Raw genomic sequence first — 25251 nt, forward strand, 5'->3', positions numbered from 1 at the left:
GTCAGAGGGGGGGTGGGGTGTGTGTGTGTGTGTGTGTGTGTGTGTGTGTGTGTGTGTGTGTGTGTGTGTGTGTGTGTGTGTGTGTGTGTGTGTGTGTGTGTGTGTGTGTGTGTGTGTGTATGGTCGGTCAGGAGACGGACATTTTATGGAGGAGAGACTTTCACCTCAGCACGTTTTAACATCTCCCACTTGTGAAGGATTTTCATGGCGAAGACTTTCCCGCTCCCCTTCATTTTCACAACTGCTACCTGCAAGGGAGGAGAGGAGAGAGGGGAGAATGGGGGGAAGGGGGGAGTGGGAGACATGGAGAGGGCAGCAGGGTGAGACGGAGAGCAAGAGAGGAGAAGGGGGAGAGAGGAGAAGGGGGAGAGACGGAGAGCAAAGAGAGAGACGGAGAGCAGGGAGAGAGAGCGAAAGGGGAAAGAGGGGGGAAGGAGGAGATACAGCGCAAGAGAGAAGAGAGGGGTAGAGAGATGAAGATGGAGAGAGATGTGGTAATTAATTTCATTAATATTAATTACAAACCAGAGCCTTGTGAAATCGACCAATCAGAACAGTCTGCACCACATGCGCCCTTCCCTGAAGCGCTCCAATTGGTTGAAGCATAAAAAACAGATGTTGGAACCTCAACCAAATCAGAAAGCTCCTTTCCCCAAAGCTCATTGGCCTTGAAGAAACCAAGTGCCGTGATTGGCCCAGGGTGTTGTTCCCCGTATCCAACTGGAAATGCAACTTCTAGGACAGGACCCTGGTGTCTGACCCCATGCTATCACTCTCTCCCTCTACCTCCATCCCTCACCCTCTTCTTGGACATGTGGACCTCCAGGATTGGACACTTGTGTCTGACCCCCATGACGATGGTGTCCCCTAATTGAGATGTGACCTCTATAACTGGACGCTGGACTCACCTCACCAAATGCTCCCCTCCCGATAACCTTCACGATTTCAAAGTCTTCCCGTCTCAGCCTCATCTGTTTGACTCTTGTGGCAAACGGCTCAGCTGATTACAAGTAAAAAAATAAGTAATTGATTAGCAAGGTCCTTTCTGCCACAGTCACCCTGTGGGGGGGGGGGGACAGACTCATAGCTTCCTTCTGTCTGTGTCACTGTGTCACCCTGCGGGGGGAGGGACAGACTCATAGCTCCCTTCTGTCTGTGTCACTGTGTCGCCCTGTGGGGGGAGGGACAGACTCATAGCTCCCTTCTGTCTGTGTCACTGTCACCCTGCGGGGGGAGGGACAGACTCATAGCTCCCTTCTGTCTGTGTCACTGTGTCGCCCTGCGGGGGGAGGGACAGACTCATAGCTCCCTTCTGTCTGTGTCACTGTCACCCTGCGGGGGGAGGGACAGACTCATAGCTCCCTTCTGTCTGTGTCACTGTCACCCTGCGGGGGGAGGGACAGACTCATAGCTCCCTTCTGTCTGTGTCACTGTGTCACCCTGCGGAGGGAGAGAGAGACTCATAGCTCCCTTCTGTCTGTGTCACTGTATCACCCTGCGGGGGGGAGGGACAGACTCATAGCTCCCTTCTGTCTGTGTCACTGTCACCCTGCGGGGGGGAGGGACAGACTCATAGCTCCCTTCTGTCTGTGTCACTGTCACCCTGCGGGGGGAGGGACAGATTCATAGCTCCCTTCTGTCTCTGTCACAGGGGGGGGAGGGGTAGGGGGGCAGGCGACACGAGGGAGTAGTAGAGACAGTTCAGTAGCTGCATTAGTGGAGTCTTTCAATACATATACAAGTTGAACTCTTGAGTGCTTGACCCCAGGCAGGAAGGGGTTACAGAGAGAGTACAGCTTGTGTCCCGGAGCTCTGTATTCATATAAGAGCGTGTCACATCATGCCCTAGACCTACATTCCATACCAAACACATGGCCGGTCTGCCCAGCAACTGTACCCAACCATTATCTATAGGAGTGTGTATATGCAGGTTTATTTGTGTGTGCGCACATACAGGCAGAGAGAGAGAGAGAGAGAGAGAGAGAGAGAATAATAATATATAATAATATATATCTCACTTGTGAGCACATTCACATGTCTTAGGCAGGTCTGCAACCCTGCCTTTCACCATTATCACCTAACATAGTGTTTCCACTGCAGCAAGGGATTCTGGTAAATTACATGCAAATGAGCACACCGTGTCACCTTTTGCCTGAAAAACCATTGTTACATGGAGCCCATATAAGCTAATGCTCGCTGTTAACGCAGCTTTAAAGCACAGCATGGGAATCAGGTGCAAAGCCAGAGAAACCATCCACAGACATGTTTCAACTTTAATGGGTATCATCAGTGTGTGAAGTTGGCTTTGCAATTTTCAAGGCTGTAGGGTTTACCATCACGTTTTAAGTTATGGTGGGTGAAAAAGGCAACAAGAAACCTACACAGTATATGTGCTCATTTGCATGTCATTTCCCAGAATCCCTTGCTGCAATGGAAACACTGTATGCTGGGTGATAATGGTGAAAGGCAGGTTTGCAAACCTGCCTAAGACATGTGAATGTGCTCACAAGTGATCTTTTTATTTGCTATATGCAATACGGTGGAGGTTTCTTGTTGCCTCTCTCACCCAACACACACGCGCGCTCACACACACACACACACACACACACCATAAGACACTGGGAGCTATGAGTCATGTGCAGGCAAGCAGCCAATCGCGCAGCAGGATCCTCCCTGGACCAGGCTTGATACATTGCGCCCGCTGGAGACCACGTTAGTTGGAGCTGGGACACAGATAGGGGAGGGTGTGTATGTGCAGGGAGGCAAGTAGCCCCTGCACTAGGCAAGGTACACCCCTCAGGCCCCAGCTAGGCCCCAACTCACCCTAAGCTTGTGGTTGCTGTAGGGAAGGCCTCTGTAGTTAGGGACCCTGTCCTTTAGTAGTTAACAAGCTTAGGGCCACAGCAGCTTCAGTGGACATCTTGCTGCCACAGTCTGGGACCAGACTGTAAGAGAAAGAGAGCGACCATCACCGCGTCAGTCATTCCCGTGGGAGGTGTTCCAGTCGGCGGAGGCTATTGTTGGATCGGCGGACCCCCTACTTCCATTCATCTGCGCGCCCGGGTGCTGGAGCACCCAGCAGGTACCTTTATTAAAGTGCACCAACCAAAGTACACACACTTAGTGGCAGCGCTGACCACAGGACAAGGGTGGGGGTCATATTGTGCACACTACAGGGGTAAAGTGCCCAAGGGCCTCACACAGACTGTGGACACGGTGTGGGGTACACGCTGGAGGGTTGCGCCTTGCATGGTGCGTGGGCAGTTGTATTATTAGTAACCATATTAGAGTGTTAAGATATATGTTGACAGTAAAGTAAAGGTGTTGTTGTTTTATACCAAGCGTGTGATTATTGTGAACACTTCCCGTGCTGCAAGAAGAACAGGAAGATTCCAGAACAATGGAGTCATGCCATCGCTATCCTTATCCACAAGAGAGGAGACAAAGACCTCAAGGACTACAGATCAATTGGTCTACTTCCAATCACAAGGCTCACGAAGATACAGTAATCAGCTTCAACAGCCGCTGGTCCAGTCAATGACTGAGGAACAACGGTCCGATAAAGATACTGCAAAACAAAACGGCGGGGGAAAGAACGCTGCAACGCATGAAAGACCAGGGAAAGAAGGTCGCGTGTGGGTTTAGCCTCCCGATATACCCGTATGAAATCTGTATATAAGTGCACACGGTCAGCGTGCTGGGTGTGGGGCGCTGGTCTCCTTAACCGCAGTGCGCAGCAATAAAAACAATCTCTACACCTGGAAACACACAAACACACATACACAAAGACACATTTACATCGCTGTAACGGATGTGAAATTAGAAATGGCATCTGTTGCAATGACACGGATGTGTGAGAGCGTGTGCACACACGTGTGCACTGCGGTGGCTGGGTATGAGGGTGAACATGTGGACCTGTCCCCCAGGGTATCTGATCCTGCATGTCTGCATTCCTCTGGCAGGCAACATGGTGGAGTATGACCCCCATTCCCTACACAGAACGGTGGGAGCAAGGAGGGGGGACGGTGGGGGGGGAGGAGGAGAAGGGGGGGGGGAGAAGAGTACCTACCCACGGAACAGGGGGGGCGAGGCTACACACAGAATGGGGAAAGGAAGAGGGCTAGATACAGAAAGGGTGGGTGGGAGAGGAAGGAGAGAGGGTGAGGAGAGAGAGAGAAAAACTAGACTGGTGAGAGAAAGTAAAAGGGAGGAGGAGGGGCTGGACACCCTGTGCTCTAAGGTGAGGGTCTCTGGTATCTCCTTCACTCCCAGAGTCCCCAACACATCGCTGGTCCCTCGGACACGGAATATGGCGGAGATATTTTCATCAGCCCACTCTCCCCCTGCGATCTGCCAACTGCACCTTTCATCTAATTATTTGCCCCAAAATGGGCATGGGAGCGGATAACACAAGGTGATCTCCTGGTACAAACACAAGTAATCAGAGGATGCTGCGGAACATGTGTGCTCCGCTAATAGGAACAGTGGAGATACACACACACACACACACACACACACACACACACACACACACACACACACACACACACACACACACACACAGTCTATAAGGCAGCACTTGTGTAACAATCCTTACCTTGATGCACTAAGAAAACAGATCAGCAAAATAAAACTGAAATAAGCCCTCGCAGGTAGTTACACTGAATAAAAGGATTTAACACATCAATGTTTCGGTCCTATTGCGAAACGTACTAGAATAGGCATGTGATGTTTGTGTGTTAAATAAATCCTTTTATTCATTCCAGGTACCCGTGAGTGTTTCAAAATAAAGTTGAAATAGGCGCGCATGTGTGGAGACAGAGAGACATTGCCCTCAAATCCGTATCTCACGGCCTCAGTGGCAGGAAGGAGGCAGCGGCTGCTCAGGAAGATGTAGAGGGGCACTTGTGCTGGTAGGTTATCATTCCAGGAAAGTTTGAACAATATTCCTGGCTAAAGTGGCAAGTAAGGCCTCCCCCCCAATATGGAAGGCACCAAAATGGCTCTCATTCTCCGGAGGCCGAGAGTTCCTGGGCCTGACCATGCTCAGGAAAAAGGTGTGAAGGCCGAGGGTGCTAACAATCCCCGGAGGTTAAACACCAGCTCCCATCCTAACCTAACCCTGGCTCCCTACACCAGCTCCCATCCTAACCTAACCCTGGCTCCCTACACCAGCTCCCATCCTAACCTAACCCTGACTCCCTACACCTGCTCCTATCCTAACCTAACCCTGGCTCCCTACACCAGCTCCCATCCTAACCTAACCCTGGCTCCCTACACCTGCTCCCATCCTAACCTAACCCTGACTCCCTACACCTGCTCCTATCCTAACCTAACCCTGACTCCCTACACCTGCTCCTATCCTAACCTAACCCTGGCTCCCTACACCAGCTCCCATCCTAACCTAACCCTGGCTCCCTACACCAGCTCCCATCCTAACCTAACCCTGGCTCCCTACACCTGCTCCCATCCTAACCTAACCCTGGCTCCCTACACCAGCTCCCATCCTAACCTAACCCTGGCTCCCTACACCAGCTCCCATCCTAACCTAACCCTGACTCCCTACACCTGCTCCTATCCTAACCTAACCCTGGCTCCCTACACCAGCTCCCATCCTAACCTAACCCTGGCTCCCTACACCTGCTCCTATCCTAACCTAACCCTGACTCCCTACACCAGCTCCCATCCTAACCTAACCCTGACTCCCTACACCTGCTCCTATCCTAACCTAACCCTGACTCCCTACACCTGCTCCTATCCTAACCTAACCCTGGCTCCCTACACCAGCTCCCATCCTAACCTAACCCTGGCTCCCTACACCAGCTCCCATCCTAACCTAACCCTGGCTCCCTACACCTGCTCCCATCCTAACCTAACTCTGACTCCCTACACCAGCTCCCATCCTAACCTAACCCTGGCTCCCTACACCAGCTCCCATCCTAACCTAACCCTGGCTCCCTACACCAGCTCCTATCCTAACCTAACCCTGGCTTCCTACACCAGCTCCCATCCTAACCTAACCCTGGCTCCCTACACCAGTTCCCATCCTAACCTAACTCTGACTCCCTACACCTGCTCCTATCCTAACCTAACCCTGGCTTCCTACACCAGCTCCCATCCTAACCTAACCCTGACTCCCTACACCTGCTCCTATCCTAACCTAACCCTGGCTTCCTACACCAGCTCCCATCCTAACCTAACTCTGACTCCCTACACCAGATCCCATCCTAACCTAACCCTGGCTCCCTACACCAGCTCCCATCCTAACTTAACCCTGACTCCCTACACCAGCTCTCATCCTAACCTAACTCTGACTCCCTACACCAGCTCCCATCCTAACCTAACCCTGACTCCCTACACCAGCTCCCATCCTAACCTAACTCTGACTCCCTACACCAGCTCCCATCCTAACCTAACTCTGACTCCCTACACCAGCTCCCATCCTAACCTAACTCTGACTCCCTACACCAGATCCCATCCTAACCTAACCCTGGCTCCCTACACCAGCTCTCATCCTAACCTAACCCTGACTCCCTACACCAGCTCTCATCCTAACCTAACTCTGACTCCCTACACCAGCTCCCATCCTAACCTAACCCTGACTCCCTACACCAGCTCCCATCCTAACCTAACTCTGACTCCCTACACCAGCTCCCATCCTAACCTAACCCTGACTCCCTACACCAGCTCCCATCCTAACCTAACCCTGGCTTCCTACACCTGCTCCCATCCTAACCTAACCCTGGCTTCCTACACCTGCTCCCATCCTAACCTAACCCTGACTCCCTACACCTGCTCCCATCCTAACCTAACCCAGGCTCCCTACACCAGCTCTCATCCTAACCTAACCCTGGCTCCCTACACCAGCTCCCATCCTAACCTAACCCTGGCTCCCTACACCAGCTCCCATCCTAACCTAACCATGGCTCCCTACACCAGCTCCCATCCTAACCTAACCCTGGCTCCCTACACCAGCTCCCATCCTAACCTAACCCTGGCTTCCTACACCTGCTCCCATCCTAACCTAACCCTGGCTCCCTACACCTGCTCCCATCCTAACCTAACCCTGGCTCCCTACACCTGCTCCCATCCTAACCTAACCCTGACTCCCTACACCAGCTCCCATCCTAACCTAACCCTGACTCCCTACACCAGCTCCCATCCTAACCTAACCCTGACTCCCTACACCTGCTCCCATACTAACCTAACCCTGACTCCCTACACCAGCTCCCATCCTAACCTAACCCTGGCTCCCTACACCAGCTCCCATCCTAACCTAACCCTGGCTCCCTACACCAGCTCCCATCCTAACCTAACCCTGGCTCCCTACACCAGCTCCCATCCTAACCTAACCCTGGCTCCCTACACCTGCTCCCATCCTAACCTAACCCTGGCTCCCTACACCTGCTCCCATCCTAACCTAACCCTGGCTCCCTACACCTGCTCCCATCCTAACCTAACCCTGACTCCCTACACCAGCTCCCATCCTAACCTAACCCTGACTCCCTACACCAGCTCCCATCCTAACCTAACCCTGACTCCCTACACCAGCTCCCATCCTAACCTAACCCTGACTCCCTACACCTGCTCCCATCCTAACCTAACCCAGGCTCCCTACACCAGCTCTCATCCTAACCTAACCCTGGCTCCCTACACCAGCTCCCATCCTAACCTAACCCTGGCTCCCTACACCAGCTCCCATCCTAACCTAACCATGGCTCCCTACACCAGCTCCCATCCTAACCTAACCCTGGCTCCCTACACCAGCTCCCATCCTAACCTAAACCTGGCTCCCTACACCAGCTCCTATCCTAACCTAACCCTGACTCCCTACACCAGCTCCCATCCTAACCTAACCCTGGCTCCCTACACCAGCTCCCATCCTAACCTAACCCTGGCTCCCTACACCAGCTCCCATCCTAACCTAACCCTGGCCCCCTACACCAGCTCCCATCTTAACCTAACCCTGGCTCCCTACACCAGCTCTCATCCTAACCTAACCCTGGCTCCCTACACCAGCTCCCATCCTAACCTAACCCTGGCTCCCTACACCAGCTCCCATCCTAACCTAACCCTGGCTCCCTACACCAGCTCCCATCCTAACCTAACCCTGGCTCCCTACACCAGCTCCCATCCTAACCTAACCCTGGCTCCCTACACCAGCTCTCATCCTAACCCAACCCTGGCTCCCTACACCAGCTCCCATCCTAACCTAACCCTTGCTCCCTACACCTGCTCCCATCCTAACCTAACCCTGGCTCCCTACACCAGCTCCCATCCTAACCTAACCCTGGCTCCCTACACCAGCTCCCATCCTAACCTAACCCTGGCTCCCTACACCAGCTCCCATCCTAACCTAACCCTTGCTCCCTACACCAGCTCCCATCCTAACCTAACCCTGGCTCCCTACACCAGCTCCCATCCTAACCTAACCCTGGCTCCCTACACCTGCTCCAATCCTAACCTAACCCAGGCTCCCTACACCAGCTCCCATCCTAACCTAACCCTGGCTCCCTACACCAGCTCCCATCCTAACCTAACCCTTGCTCCCTACACCAGCTCCCATCCTAACCTAACCCTTGCTCCCTACACCTGCTCCCATCCTAACCTAACCCTGGCTCCCTACACCAGCACCCATCCTAACCTAACCCTGGCTCCCTACACCAGCTCCCATCCTAACCTAACCCTGGCTCCCTACACCAGCTCCCATCCTAACCTAACCCTGGCTCCCTACACCTGCACCCATCCTAACCTAACCTAACCCTGGCTCCCTACACCAGCTCCCATCCTAACCCTGGCTCCCTACACCAGCTCCCATCCTAACCCTGGCTCCCTACACCAGCACCCATCCTAACCTAACCCTGGCTCCCTACACCTGCACCCATCCTAACCTAACCCAGGCTCCCTACACCAGCTCCCATCCTAACCTAACCCTGGCTCCCTACACCTGCTCCCATCCTAACCTAACCCTGGCTCCCTACACCTGCACCCATCCTAACCTAACCCTGGCTCCCTACACCAGCTCCCATCCTAACCCTGGCTCCCTACACCAGCTCCCATCCTAACCCTGGCTCCCTACACCTGCTCTCATCCTAACCTAACCCTGGCTCCCTACACCAGCTCTCATCCTAACCTAACCCTGGCTCCCTACACCAGCTCCCATCCTAACCCTGGCTCCCTACACCAGCTCCCATCCTAACCTAACCCTGGCTCCCTACACCAGCTCCCATCCTAACCTAACCCTTGCTCCCTACACCAGCTCCCATCCTAACCCTGGCTCCCTACACCAGCACCCATCCTAACCTAACCCTGGCTCCCTACACCAGCTCCCATCCTAACCTAACCCTGGCTCCCTACACCAGCTCCCATCCTAACCTAACCCTGGCTCCCTACACCAGCTCCCATCCTAACCTAACCCTGGCTCCCTACACCAGCTCCAATCCTTACCTAACCCTGGCTCCCTACACCAGCTCCCATCCTAACCTAACCCTGGCTCCCTACACCAGCTCCCATCCTAACCTAACCCTGGCTCCCTACACCAGCTCCCATCCTAACCTAACCCTGGCTCCCTACACCAGCTCCCATCCTAACTTAACCCTGGCTCCCTACACCAGCTCCCATCCTAACCTAACCCTGGCTCCCTACACCAGCTCTCATCCTAACCTAACCCTGGCTCCCTACACCAGCTCCCATCCTAACCTAACCCTGGCTCCCTACACCAGCCGGACGCTCCCCAGTGACAGCACTGCAAGAACTGGGAGACAGAGAACATTCAATGGGACAATGTTGGCCTTAGTGGAGTAAGAAGAAAAAGATGAAGGCCCCATTGAGCTCGAAAGCAGATACCTATTCTATTACAGAGGTACAGATAACAGAAGAATCAGTTTATTAGGCTACATCGTTAATAAGAGATGGAGAAAAACCCATAGTGGCGTATGAAAGCTCCTCGGAAAGAGCAGCCAGGATCGTCAGTTGACAAATATCCAGGCTTGAAACAATCCTAGTGTCCGCTCCAACATCCAGTCTCACAGACAATGACGTGGAGGCTTCCATCATGAAATCAACCAACTTAACAACAAAGGAGGAGCTGATCACCTCAATATCGTTATGGGGGATTTCAAAGCAAAGACTGGCGCCCAGCAGAGAGACGAAGCATCAGTGGGTCAGTACGGGTTACTGTGACAGGAATGAACGTGGGGACAGATTGGGAGAATTTGCGGAATGTGAAAAACTTCCACTGCAATCCAAAATAAAAAATGGACATGGAATGGACCCAATAGAATCAAGATTGAAATTGCCTATATTCTAATGCAGGGGTGCGCAAACTTCCTGCGCTGTGCCCCCCCCGCCTGCCTGCTCTCCCCCGTGTCGTACCCCCCCTGCCTGTTCTCCCCGTGTCATGCCCACGCCCACCCTGCCTGCTCTCCCACGTGTCGTGCCCACCCTGCCTGCTCTCCCGTGTTGTGCCCCCCCTGCCTGCTCTCCCGTGTTGTGCCCCCCCTGCCTGCTCTCCCCCATGTCGTGCCCACCCTGCCTGCTCTCCCCCGTGTCGTGCCCACCCTGCCTGCTCTCCCGTGTCGTGCCCCCCCTGCCTGCTCTCCCCCATGTCGTGCCCACCCTGCCTGCTCTCCCCGTGTCGTGCCCACCCTGCCTGCTCTCCCGTGTTGTGCCCCCCCTGCCTGCTCTCCCCCATGTCGTGCCCCCCCTGCCTGCTCTCCCCCGTGTCGTGCCCACCCTGCCTGCTCTCCCGTGTTGTGCCCCCCCTGCCTGCTCTCCCCCATGTCGTGCCCCCCCTGCCTGCTCTCCCCCGTGTCGTGCCCACCCTGCCTGCTCTCCCGTGTTGTGCCCCCCCTGCCTGCTCTCCCCCATGTCGTGCCCCCCCTGCCTGCTCTCCCCCGTGTCGTGCCCACCCTGCCTGCTCTCCCGTGTCGTGCCCACCCTGCGGCCTCAAATGACGCCTCGAGCTCGTGACGTCACGTCACCCACAGCGTCATTTGACGCCATGTCTCAATGGTAACGAGCGTAAAATGACGAAGCGGGTCATGTGACGTCACGTCACATGGCCCCGTTGTCATGGAGATGAGTGGACACAGAAGCCGGGTAAGTGAGCCACGCCCCTCCCCCAAAAAAGTCTTGCACCCCCCAGTTTGCGCAGCGCTGTTCTAACCAACAAGAAACACGACTGAACAATGCACAGTCCTTAACCGTTTTGATACAAGGAGTGATCACTGATTGGTTCGCTGAAAATTATATATGAATGCAAAGTTGAAAAGAAGAAAACAGATTAAAAATATATATATATATATTGTGTATATATAGATATATAGAGAATCTATAACATCAAGAATAACAGAATTTAAACAAACTCGTGGTAGGAGTTTATTGTGGCTACAGGCTGTGTACTTCCCCTCTGCCTACCTGGGACTCCCCCTACCATCGCAGATAACCTCAATAGAGATTCCTCTCCCACGAATGGTTCTGTTTAAAATCCTGTAAGTGCATTTCTTATGGGTTGCTAATATTTTAAATAAATGCATCTTTATTTTTAAGCAGTTACATGCTATGGAGTTGGCGCTTTTGTTCTATATATCTATAACATCAAGAATAACAGAATTTAAACTAACTGAAAAATCGCTTCAGCGTGCTCATTGAAGATTGTAGTTGAAAGCACAGGAAAAAAACCACATGGAGGAATTGCTAACAATATATAGGATAAGAAAATATCAGATGAGACAAAATAATTAATGAGGAAATGACAAGAAATGAAGCAATCCCAAGATGCAAGAATAAGAACTGAATATACAGAGCTGTGCGATCCCCAAACGTATAACTGAATATACAGAGCTGTGCGAGGCGATCCCCAAACGTATAACTGAATATACAGAGCTGTGCGATCCCCAAACGTATAAGTGAATATACAGAGCTGTGCGATCCCCAAACATATAAGTGAATATACAGAGCTGTGCGATCCCCAACCGTATAACTGAATATACAGAGCTGCGCGATCCCCAAACGTATAACTGAATATACAGAGCTGTGCGATCCCCAAACGTATAACTGAATATACAGAGCTGTGCGATCCCCAAACGTATAACTGAATATACAGAGCTGTGCGATCCCCAAACGTATAACTGAATATACAGAGCTGTGCGATCCCCAAACGTATAACTGAATATACAGAGCTGCGCGATCCCCAAACGTATAACTGAATATACAGAGCTGCGCGATCCCCAAACGTATAACTGAATATACAGAGCTGCGCGATCCCCAAACGTATAACTGAATATACAGAGCTGCGCGATCCCCAAACGTATAACTGAATATACAGAGCTGTGCGATCCCCAAACGTATAACTGAATATACAGAGCTGTGCGATCCCCAAACGTATAACTGAATATACAGAGCTGTGCGATCCCCAAACGTATAACTGAATATACAGAGCTGTGCGAGGCGATCCCCAAACATATAAGTGAATATACAGAGCTGTGCGATCCCCAAACGTATAACTGAATATACAGAGCTGTGCGATCCCCAAACGTATAAGTGAATATACAGAGCTGTGCGATCCCCAAACGTATAACTGAATATACAGAGCTGTGCGATCCCCAAACGTATAACTGAATATACAGAGCTGTGCGATCCCCAAACGTTTAAGTGAATATACAGAGCTGTGCGATCCCCAACCGTATAACTGAATATACAGAGCTGTGCGATCCCCAAACGTATAACTGAATATACAGAGCTGTGCGATCCCCAAACGTATAACTGAATATACAGAGCTGTGCGATCCCCAAACGTATAACTGAATATACAGCGCTGTGCGATCCCCAAACGTATAACTGAATATACAGAGCTGTGCGATCCCCAACCGTATAACTGAATATACAGAGCTGCGCGATCCCCAACCGTATAACTGAATATACAGAGCTGTGAGATCCCCAACCGTATAACTGAATATACAGAGCTGTGCGATCCCCAAACGTATAACTGAATATACAGAGCTGTGCGATCCCCAAACGTATAACTGAATATACAGAGCTGTGCGATCCCCAAACGTATAACTGAATATACAGAGCTGCGCGATCCCCAAACGTATAAGTGAATATACAGAGCTGTGCGATCCCCAAACGTATAACTGAATATACAGAGCTGTGCGATTCCCAAACGTATAACTGAATATACAGAGCTGTGCGATCCCCAAACGTATAAGTGAATATACAGAGCTGTGCGATCCCCAAACGTATAAGTGAATATACAGAGCTGTGCGATCCCCAAACGTATAACTGAATATACAGAGCTGCGCGATCCCCAAACGTATAACTGAATATACAGAGCTGTGCGAATCACAAACGTATAACTGAATATACAGAGCTGTGCGCTCCCCAACCGTATAACTGAATATACAGAGCTGTGCGATCCCCAAACGTATAAGTGAATATACAGAGCTGTGAGATCCCCAAACGTATAACTGAATATACAGAGCGGTGCGATCCCCAAACGTATAACTGAATATACAGAGCGGTGCGATCCCCAACCGTATAACTGAATATACAGAGCTGTGCGATCCCCAAACGTATAACTGAATATACAGAGCTGTGCGATCCCCAAACGTATAACTGAATATACAGAGCTGTGCGATCCCCAAACGTATAACTGAATATACAGAGCTGTGCGATCCCCAACCGTATAACTGAATATACAGAGCTATGTGCTCCCCAAACGTATAAGTGAATATACAGAGCTGTGCGATCCCCAAACGTATAACTGAATATACAGAGCTATGTGCTCCCCAAACGTATAAGTGAATATACAGAGCTGTGCGATCCCCAAACGTATAAGTGAATATACAGAGCTGTGCGCTCCCCAAACGTATAAGTGAATATACAGAGCTGTGAGATCCCCAAACGTATAACTGAATATACAGAGCTGTGCGATCCCCAAACGTATAACTGAATATACAGAGCTGTGCGATCCCCAAACGTATAACTGAATATACAGAGCTGTGCGATCCCCAAACGTATAACTGAATATACAGAGCTGCGCGATCCCCAAACGTATAACTGAATATACAGAGCTGCGCGATCCCCAAACGTATAACTGAATATACAGAGCTGTGCGATCCCCAAACGTATAAGTGAATATACAGAGCTGTGCGCTCCCCAAACGTATAAGTGAATATACAGAGCTGTGCGCTCCCCAAACGTATAACTGAATATACAGAGCTGTGCGATCCCCAAACGTATAACTGAATATACAGAGCGGTGCGATCCCCAAACGTATAACTGAATATACAGAGCTGTGCAATCCCCAAACGTATAAGTGAATATACAGAGCTGTGCGCTCCCCAAACGTATAACTGAATATACAGAGCTGTGCGCTCCCCAAACGTATAACTGAATATACAGAGCTGTGCGATCCCCAAACGTATACGTGAATATACGGAGCTGTGCGATCCCCAAACGTATAAGTGAATATACAGAGCTGTGCGAGGCGATCCCCAAACGTATAACTGAATATACAGAGCTGTGCGATCCCCAAACGTATAACTGAATATACAGAGCTGTGAGATCCCCAAACGTATAACTGAATATACAGAGCTGTGCGATCCCCAAACGTATAAGTGAATATACAGAGCTGTGCGATCCCCAAACGTATAACTGAATATACAGAGCTGTGCGATCCCCAAACGTATAACTGAATATACAGAGCTGTGCGATCCCCAAACGTATAACTGAATATACAGAGCTGTGCGATCCCCAAACGTATAACTGAATATACAGAGCTGTGCGATCCCCAAACGTATAACTGAATATACAGAGCTGTGCGATCCCCAAACGTATAACTGAATATACAGAGCTGTGCGATCCCCAAACGTATAACTGAATATACAGAGCTGTGAGATCCCCAAACGTATAACTGAATATACAGAGCTGTGAGATCCCCAAACGTATAACTGAATATACAGAGCTGTGCGATCCCCAAACGTATAAGTGAATATACAGAGCTGTGCGATCCCCAAACGTATACGTGAATATACAGAGCTGTGCGATCCCCAAACGTATAACTGAATATACAGAGCTGTGCGATCCCCAAACGTATAACTGAATATACAGAGCTGTGCGATCCCCAAACGTATACGTGAGTATACGGAGCTGTGCGATCCCCAAACGTATAACTGAATATACAGAGCTGTGAGATCCCCAAACGTATAACTGAATATACAGAGCTGTGCGATCCCCAAACGTATACAGTACGTGAATATACGGAGCTGTGCGATCCCCAAACGTATAACTGAATATACAGAGCTGTGCGATCCCCAAACGTATAACTGAATATACAGAGCTGTGCGATCCCCAAACGTATACGTGAATATACGGAGCTGTGCGATCCCCAAACGTGTAACTGAATATACAGAGCTGTGCGATCCCCAAACGTATAACTGAATATACAGAGCGGTGCGATCCCCAAACGTATAACTGAACATACAGAGCTGTGCGATCCCCAAACGTATAACTGAATATACAGAGCTGTGCGATCCCCAAACGTATACGTGAATATACGGAGCTGTGCGATCCCCAAACGTATAACTGAATATACAGAGCTGTGCGATCCCCAAACGTATAAGTGAATATACAGAGCTGTGCGATCCCCAAACGTATAACTGATTATACAGAGCTGTGCGATCCCCAAACGTATAAGTGAATATACAGAGCTGTGCGATCCCCAAACGTATAACTGATTATACAGAGCTGTGCGATCCCCAACCGTATAACTGAATATACAGAGCTGTGCGATCCCCAAATGTATAACTGAATATACAGAGCTGTGTGATCCCCAAATGTATAACTGAATATACAGAGCTGTGCGATTCCCAAACGTATAACTGAATATACAGAGCCGTGCGATCCCCAAACGTATAACTGAATATACAGAGCTGTGTGATCCCCAAACGTATAACTGAATATACAGAGCTGTGCGATTCCCAAACGTATAACTGAATATACAGAGCAGTGAGATCCCCAAACGTATAACTGAATATACAGAGCTGTGCGATCCCCAAACGTATAAGTGAATATACAGAGCGGTGCGATCCCCAAACGTATAACTGAATAGACAGAGCTGTGCGATCCCCAAACGTATAACTGAATATACAGAGCTGTGCGATCCCCAAACGTATAAGTGAATATACAGAGCGGTGCGATCCCCAAACGTATAACTGAATATACAGAGCTGTGCGATCCCCAAACGTATAACTGAATATACAGAGCTGTGCGAATCCCAAACGTATAACTGAATATACAGAGCGGTGCGATCCCCAAACGTATAAGTGAATATACAGAGCTGTGCGATCCCCAAACATATAAGTGAATATACAGAGCTGTGCGATCCCCAAACATATAAGTGAATATACAGAGCTGTGCGATCCCCAAACATATAAGTGAATATACAGAGCTGTGCGATCCCCAAACGTATAAGTGAATATACAGAGCTGTGCGATCCCCAAACGTATAACTGAATATACAGAGCTGTGCGATCCCCAAACGTATAAGTGAATATACAGAGCTGTGCGATCCCCAAACGTATAAGTGAATATACAGAGCTGTGCGATCCCCAAACGTATAAGTGAATATACAGACCTGTGCGATCCCCAACCGTATAACTGAATATACAGAGCTGTGCGATCCCCAAACGTATAACTGAATATACAGAGCTGTGAGATCCCCAAACGTATAAGTGAATATACAGAGCTGTGCGCTCCCCAAACGTATAACTGAATATACAGAGCTGTGCGAATCCCAAACGTATAACTGAATATACAGAGCGGTGCGATCCCCAAACGTATAACTGAATATACAGAGCTGTGCGAATCCCAAACGTATAACTGAATATACAGAGCTGTGCGATCCCCAAACATATAAGTGAATATACAGAGCTGTGCAATCCCCAAACGTATAAGTGAATATACAGAGCTGTGCGATCCCCAAACGTATAACTGAATATACAGAGCTGTGCGATCCCCAAACGTATAACTGAATATACAGAGCTGTGCGATCCCCAAACGTATAACTGAATATACAGAGCTGTGAGATCCCCAAACGTATAACAGAATATACAGAGCTGTGCGATCCCCAAACGTATAACTGAATATACAGAGCTGTGCGATCCCCAAACGTATAACTGAATATACAGAGCTGTGCGAATCCCAAACGTATAACTGAATATACAGAGCTGTGCGAATCCCAAACGTATAACTGAATATACAGAGCGGTGCGATCCCCAAACGTATAAGTGAATATACAGAGCTGTGCGATCCCCAAACATATAAGTGAATATACAGAGCTGTGCGATCCCCAAACATATAAGTGAATATACAGAGCTGTGCGATCCCCAAACATATAAGTGAATATACAGAGCTGTGCGATCCCCAAACATATAAGTGAATATACAGAGCTGTGCGATCCCCAAACGTATAAGTGAATATACAGAGCTGTGCGATCCCCAAACGTATAAGTGAATATACAGAGCTGTGCGATCCCCAAACGTATAACTGAATATACAGAGCTGTGCGATCCCCAAACGTATAAGTGAATATACAGAGCTGTGCGATCCCCAAACGTATAAGTGAATATACAGAGCTGTGCGATCCCCAAACGTATAAGTGAATATACAGAGCTGTGCGATCCCCAACCGTATAACTGAATATACAGAGCTGTGCGATCCCCAAACGTATAACTGAATATACAGAGCTGTGAGATCCCCAAACGTATAAGTGAATATACAGAGCTGTGCGCTCCCCAAACGTATAACTGAATATACAGAGCTGTGCGAATCCCAAACGTATAACTGAATATACAGAGCGGTGCGATCCCCAAACGTATAACTGAATATACAGAGCTGTGCGAATCCCAAACGTATAACTGAATATACAGAGCGGTGCGATCCCCAAACATATAAGTGAATATACAGAGCTGTGCAATCCCCAAACGTATAAGTGAATATACAGAGCTGTGCGATCCCCAAACGTATAACTGAATATACAGAGCTGTGCGATCCCCAAACGTATAACTGAATATACAGAGCTGTGCGATCCCCAAACGTATAACTGAATATACAGAGCTGTGAGATCCCCAAACGTATAACAGAATATACAGAGCTGTGCGATCCCCAAACGTATAACTGAATATACAGAGCTGTGCGATCCCCAAACGTATAAGTGAATATACAGAGCTGTGCGATCCCCAAACGTATAACTGAATATACAGAGCTGTGCGATCCCCAAACGTATAACTGAATATACAGAGCTGTGCGATCCCCAACCGTATAACTGAATATACAGAGCTGTGCGATCCCCAAACGTATAACTGAATATACAGAGCTGTGCGATTCCCAAACGTATAACTGAATATACAGAGCTGTGCGATCCCCAAACGTATAACTGAATATACAGAGCTGTGCGATCCCCAAACGTATAACTGAATATACAGAGCTGTGCGATCCCCAAACGTATAAGTGAATATACAGAGCTGTGCGATCCCCAAACGTATAACTGAATATACAGAGCTGTGCGATCCCCAAACGTATAACTGAATATACAGCGCTGTGCGATCCCCAAACGTATAACTGAATATACAGAGCGGTGCGATCCCCAAACGTATAAGTGAATATACAGAGCTGTGCGATCCCCAAACGTATAAGTGAATATACAGAGCTGTGCGATCCCCAAACGTATAAGTGAATATACAGAGCTGTGCGATCCCCAAACGTATAAGTGAATATACAGAGCTGTGCAATCCCCAAACGTATAACTGAATATACAGAGCTGTGCGATCCCCAAACGTATAACTGAATATACAGAGCTGTGCGATCCCCAAACGTATAACTGAATATACAGAGCTGTGCGAATCCCAAACGTATAACTGAATATACAGAGCGGTGCGATCCCCAAACGTATAAGTGAATATACAGAGCTGTGCGATCCCCAAACATATAAGTGAATATACAGAGCTGTGCGATCCCCAAACATATAAGTGAATATACAGAGCTGTGCGATCCCCAAACATATAAGTGAATATACAGAGCTGTGCGATCCCCAAACATATAAGTGAATATACAGAGCTGTGCGATCCCCAAACGTATAAGTGAATATACAGAGCTGTGCGATCCCCAAACGTATAACTGAATATACAGAGCTGTGCGATCCCCAAACGTATAAGTGAATATACAGAGCTGTGCGATCCCCAAACGTATAAGTGAATATACAGAGCTGTGCGATCCCCAAACGTATAAGTGAATATACAGAGCTGTGCGATCCCCAACCGTATAACTGAATATACAGAGCTGTGCGATCCCCAAACGTATAACTGAATATACAGAGCTGTGAGATCCCCAAACGTATAAGTGAATATACAGAGCTGTGCGCTCCCCAAACGTATAACTGAATATACAGAGCTGTGCGAATCCCAAACGTATAACTGAATATACAGAGCGGTGCGATCCCCAAACGTATAACTGAATATACAGAGCTGTGCGAATCCCAAACGTATAACTGAATATACAGAGCGGTGCGATCCCCAAACATATAAGTGAATATACAGAGCTGTGCAATCCCCAAACGTATAAGTGAATATACAGAGCTGTGCGATCCCCAAACGTATAACTGAATATACAGAGCTGTGCGATCCCCAAACGTATAACTGAATATACAGAGCTGTGCGATCCCCAAACGTATAACTGAATATACAGAGCTGTGAGATCCCCAAACGTATAACAGAATATACAGAGCTGTGCGATCCCCAAACGTATAACTGAATATACAGAGCTGTGCGATCCCCAAACGTATAAGTGAATATACAGAGCTGTGCGATCCCCAAACGTATAACTGAATATACAGAGCTGTGCGATCCCCAAACGTATAACTGAATATACAGAGCTGTGCGATCCCCAACCGTATAACTGAATATACAGAGCTGTGCGATCCCCAAACGTATAACTGAATATACAGAGCTGTGCGATTCCCAAACGTATAACTGAATATACAGAGCTGTGCGATCCCCAAACGTATAACTGAATATACAGAGCTGTGCGATCCCCAAACGTATAACTGAATATACAGAGCTGTGCGATCCCCAAACGTATAAGTGAATATACAGAGCTGTGCGATCCCCAAACGTATAACTGAATATACAGAGCTGTGCGATCCCCAAACGTATAACTGAATATACAGCGCTGTGCGATCCCCAAACGTATAACTGAATATACAGAGCGGTGCGATCCCCAAACGTATAAGTGAATATACAGAGCTGTGCGATCCCCAAACGTATAAGTGAATATACAGAGCTGTGCGATCCCCAAACGTATAAGTGAATATACAGAGCTGTGCGATCCCCAAACGTATAAGTGAATATACAGAGCTGTGCAATCCCCAAACGTATAACTGAATATACAGAGCTGTGCGATCCCCAAACGTATAACTGAATATACAGAGCTGTGCGATCCCCAAACGTATAACTGAATATACAGAGCTGTGCGATCCCCAAACGTATAACTGAATATACAGAGCTGTGCGATCCCCAAACGTATAACTGAATATACAGAGCTGTGCGATCCCCAAACGTATAACTGAATATACAGAGCTGTGCGATCCCCAAACGTATAAGTGAATATACCGAGCGGTGCGATCCCCAAACGTATAACTGAATATACAGAGCTATGTGCTCCCCAAACGTATAACTGAATATACAGAGCTATGTGCTCCCCAAACGTATAAGTGAATATACAGAGCTGTGCGATCCCCAAACGTATAAGTGAATATACAGAGCGGTGCGATCCCCAAACGTATAAGTGAATATACAGAGCTGTGCGATCCCCAAACGTATAAGTGAATATACAGAGCGGTGCGATCCCCAAACGTATAACTGAATATACAGAGCTGTGCGATCCCCAAACGTATAACTGAATATACAGAGCTGTGCGATCCCCAAACGTATAAGTGAATATACAGAGCTGTGCGATCCCCAAACGTATAAGTGAATATACAGAGCTGTGCGATCCCCAACCGTATAAGTGAATATACAGAGCTGTGCGATCCCCAAACGTATAACTGAATATACAGAGCTGTGCGATCCCCAAACGTATAACTGAATATACAGAGCTGTGCGATCCCCAAACGTATAAGTGAATATACAGAGCTGTGCGATCCCCAACCGTATAAGTGAATATACAGAGCTGCGCGATCCCCAAACGTATAACTGAATATACAGAGCTGTGCGATCCCCAAACGTATAAGTGAATATACAGAGCTGCGCGATCCCCAAACGTATAACTGAATATACAGAGCTGTGCGATCCCCAAACGTATAAGTGAATATACAGAGCTGTGCGATTCCCAAACGTATAACTGAATATACAGAGCTGTGCGATCCCCAAACGTATATGTGAATATACAGAGCTGTGCGATTCCCAAACGTATAACTGAATATACAGAGCTGTGCGATTCCCAAACGTATAAGTGAATTTACAGAGCGGTGCGATCCCCAACCGTATAACTGAATATACAGAGCGGTGCGATCCCCAAACGTATAACTAAATATACAGAGCTGTGCGAGGCGATCCCCAAACGTATAAGTGAATATACAGAGCTGTGCGATCCCCAAACGTATAACTGAATATACAGAGCTGTGCGATCCCCAAACGTATAACTGAATATACAGAGCGGTGCGATCCCCAAACGTATAACTGAATATACAGAGCTGCGCGATCCCCAAACGTATAAGTGAATATACAGAGCGGTGCGATCCCCAAACGTATAAGCGAATATACAGAGCTGTGTGATCCCCAAACGTATAAGTGAATATACAGAGCGGTGCGATCCCCAAACGTATAAGTGAATATACAGAGCGGTGCGATCCCCAAACGTATAAGTGAATATACAGAGCGGTGCGATCCCCAAACGTATAACTGAATATACAGAGCTGTGCGATCCCCAAACGTATAAGTGAATATACAGAGCTGTGCGATCCCCAAACGTATAACTGAATATACAGAGCTGTGCGATCCCCAACCGTATAACTGAATATACAGAGCTGTGAGATCCCCAAACGTATAACTGAATATACAGAGCTGTGCGATCCCCAAACGTATAACTGAATATACAGAGCTGTGCGATCCCCAAACGTATAACTGAATATACAGAGCTGTGCGATCCCCAAACGTATAACTGAATATACAGAGCTGTGCGATCCCCAAACGTATAACTGAATATACAGAGCAGTGAGATCCCCAAACGTATAACTGAATATACAGAGCTGTGCGATCCCCAAACGTATAACTGAATATACAGAGCTGTGAGATCCCCAAACGTATAACTGAATATACAGAGCTGTGCGATTCCCAAACGTATAACTGAATATACAGAGCTGTGCGATCCCCAAACGTATAACTGAATATACAGAGCTGTGCGATCCCCAAACGTATAACTGAATATACAGAGCTGTGCGATTCCCAAACGTATAACTGAATATACAGAGCTGTGCGATCCCCAAACGTATAACTGAATATACAGAGCTGTGCGATCCCCAAACGTATAACTGAATATACAGAGCTGTGCGATCCCCAAACGTATAACTGAATATACAGAGCGGTGCGATCCCCAAACGTATAACTGAATATACAGAGCTGCGCGATCCCCAAACGTATAACTGAATATACAGAGCTGTGCGATTCCCAAACGTATAAGTGAATATACAGAGCTGTGCGATCCCCAAACGTATAACTGAATATACAGAGCTGTGCGATCCCCAAACGTATAAGTGAATATACAGAGCTGTGCGATCCCCAAACGTATAACTGAATATACAGAGCTGTGCGATCCCCAAACGTATAACTGAATATACAGAGCTGTGCGATCCCCAAACGTATAAGTGAATATACAGAGCTGTGCGATCCCCAAACGTATAACTGAATATACAGAGCTGTGCGATCCCCAAACGTATAACTGAATATACAGAGCTGTGCGATCCCCAAACGTATAACTGAATATACAGAGCTGTGCGATCCCCAAACGTATAACTGAATATACAGAGCTGTGCGATCCCCAAACGTATAACTGAATATACAGAGCTGTGCGATCCCCAAACGTATAACTGAATATACAGAGCTGTGCGATCCCCAAACGTATAACTGAATATACAGAGCTGTGCGATCCCCAACCGTATAACTGAATATACAGAGCTGTGCGATCCCCAAACGTATAACTGAATATACAGAGCTGCGCGATCCCCAAACGTATAACTGAATATACAGAGCTATGTGCTCCCCAAACGTATAACTGAATATACAGAGCTATGTGCTCCCCAAACGTATAAGTGAATATACAGAGCTGTGCGATCCCCAAACGTATAAGTGAATATATAGAGCGGTGCGATCCCCAAACGTATAAGTGAATATACAGAGCTGTGCGATCCCCAAACGTATAAGTGAATATACAGAGCGGTGCGATCCCCAAACGTATAACTGAATATACAGAGCTATGTGCTCCCCAAACGTATAACTGAATATACAGAGCTATGTGCTCCCCAAACGTATAAGTGAATATACAGAGCTGTGCGATCCCCAAACGTATAAGTGAATATACAGAGCGGTGCGATCCCCAAACGTATAAGTGAATATACAGAGCTGTGCGATCCCCAAACGTATAAGTGAATATACAGAGCGGTGCGATCCCCAAACGTATAACTTAATATACAGAGCTGTGCGATCCCCAAACGTATAACTGAATATACAGAGCTGTGCGATCCCCAAACGTATATAAGTGAATATACAGAGCTGTGCGATCCCCAAACGTATAAGTGAATATACAGAGCTGTGCGATCCCCAACCGTATAAGTGAATATACAGAGCTGTGCGATCCCCAAACGTATAACTGAATATACAGAGCTGTGCGATCCCCAAACGTATAACTGAATATACAGAGCTGTGCGATCCCCAAACGTATAAGTGAATATACAGAGCTGTGCGATCCCCAACCGTATAAGTGAATATACAGAGCTGCGCGATCCCCAAACGTATAACTGAATATACAGAGCTGTGCGATCCCCAAACGTATAAGTGAATATACAGAGCTGCGCGATCCCCAAACGTATAACTGAATATACAGAGCTGTGCGATCCCCAAACGTATAAGTGAATATACAGAGCTGTGCGATTCCCAAACGTATAACTGAATATACAGAGCTGTGCGATCCCCAAACGTATATGTGAATATACAGAGCTGTGCGATTCCCAAACGTATAACTGAATATACAGAGCTGTGCGATTCCCAAACGTATAAGTGAATTTACAGAGCGGTGCGATCCCCAACCGTATAACTGAATATACAGAGCGGTGCGATCCCCAAACGTATAACTAAATATACAGAGCTGTGCGAGGCGATCCCCAAACGTATAAGTGAATATACAGAGCTGTGCGATCCCCAAACGTATAAGTGAATATACAGAGCTGTGCGATCCCCAAACGTATAACTGAATATACAGAGCGGTGCGATCCCCAAACGTATAACTGAATATACAGAGCTGCGCGATCCCCAAACGTATAAGTGAATATACAGAGCGGTGCGATCCCCAAACGTATAAGCGAATATACAGAGCTGTGTGATCCCCAAACGTATAAGTGAATATACAGAGCGGTGCGATCCCCAAACGTATAAGTGAATATACAGAGCGGTGCGATCCCCAAATGTATAAGTGAATATACAGAGCGGTGCGATCCCCAAACGTATAACTGAATATACAGAGCTGCGCGATCCCCAAACGTATAACTGAATATACAGAGCGGTGCGATCCCCAAACGTATAACTGAATATACAGAGCTGTGCGATCCCCAAACGTATAAGTGAATATACAGAGCTGTGCGATCCCCAACCGTATAAGTGAATATACAGAGCTGCGCGATCCCCAAACGTATAACTGAATATACAGAGCTGTGCGATCCCCAAACGTATAAGTGAATATACAGAGCTGCGCGATCCCCAAACGTATAACTGAATATACAGAGCTGTGCGATCCCCAAACGTATAACTGAATATACAGAGCTGTGCGATCCCCAAACGTATATGTGAATATACAGAGCTGTGCGATTCCCAAACGTATAACTGAATATACAGAGCTGTGCGATTCCCAAACGTATAAGTGAATTTACAGAGCGGTGCGATCCCCAACCGTATAACTGAATATACAGAGCGGTGCGATCCCCAAACG

The 25251-nt window shown here is 48.1% G+C and overlaps 1 protein-coding gene across 1 annotated transcript in view; it reads right to left on the reverse strand.

The window, feature by feature from the left end:
• CDC42BPG (CDC42 binding protein kinase gamma) overlaps positions 1-25251 on the reverse strand; it is a 114967-nt gene that overhangs the window by 48484 nt on the left and 41232 nt on the right. The window contains exons 2-3 of the mRNA XM_075569886.1: positions 909-1000; positions 165-248 (exon numbers count right to left, since the gene is read on the reverse strand). Of these exons, the coding sequence (XP_075426001.1) occupies positions 165-248; positions 909-1000 (176 nt within the window). The remainder of the gene's footprint in view (positions 1-164; positions 249-908; positions 1001-25251) is intronic.

This window comes from Ascaphus truei, chromosome 14 (genome assembly GCF_040206685.1).
Source record: "Ascaphus truei isolate aAscTru1 chromosome 14, aAscTru1.hap1, whole genome shotgun sequence".
NCBI lineage: Eukaryota > Metazoa > Chordata > Amphibia > Anura > Ascaphidae > Ascaphus > Ascaphus truei.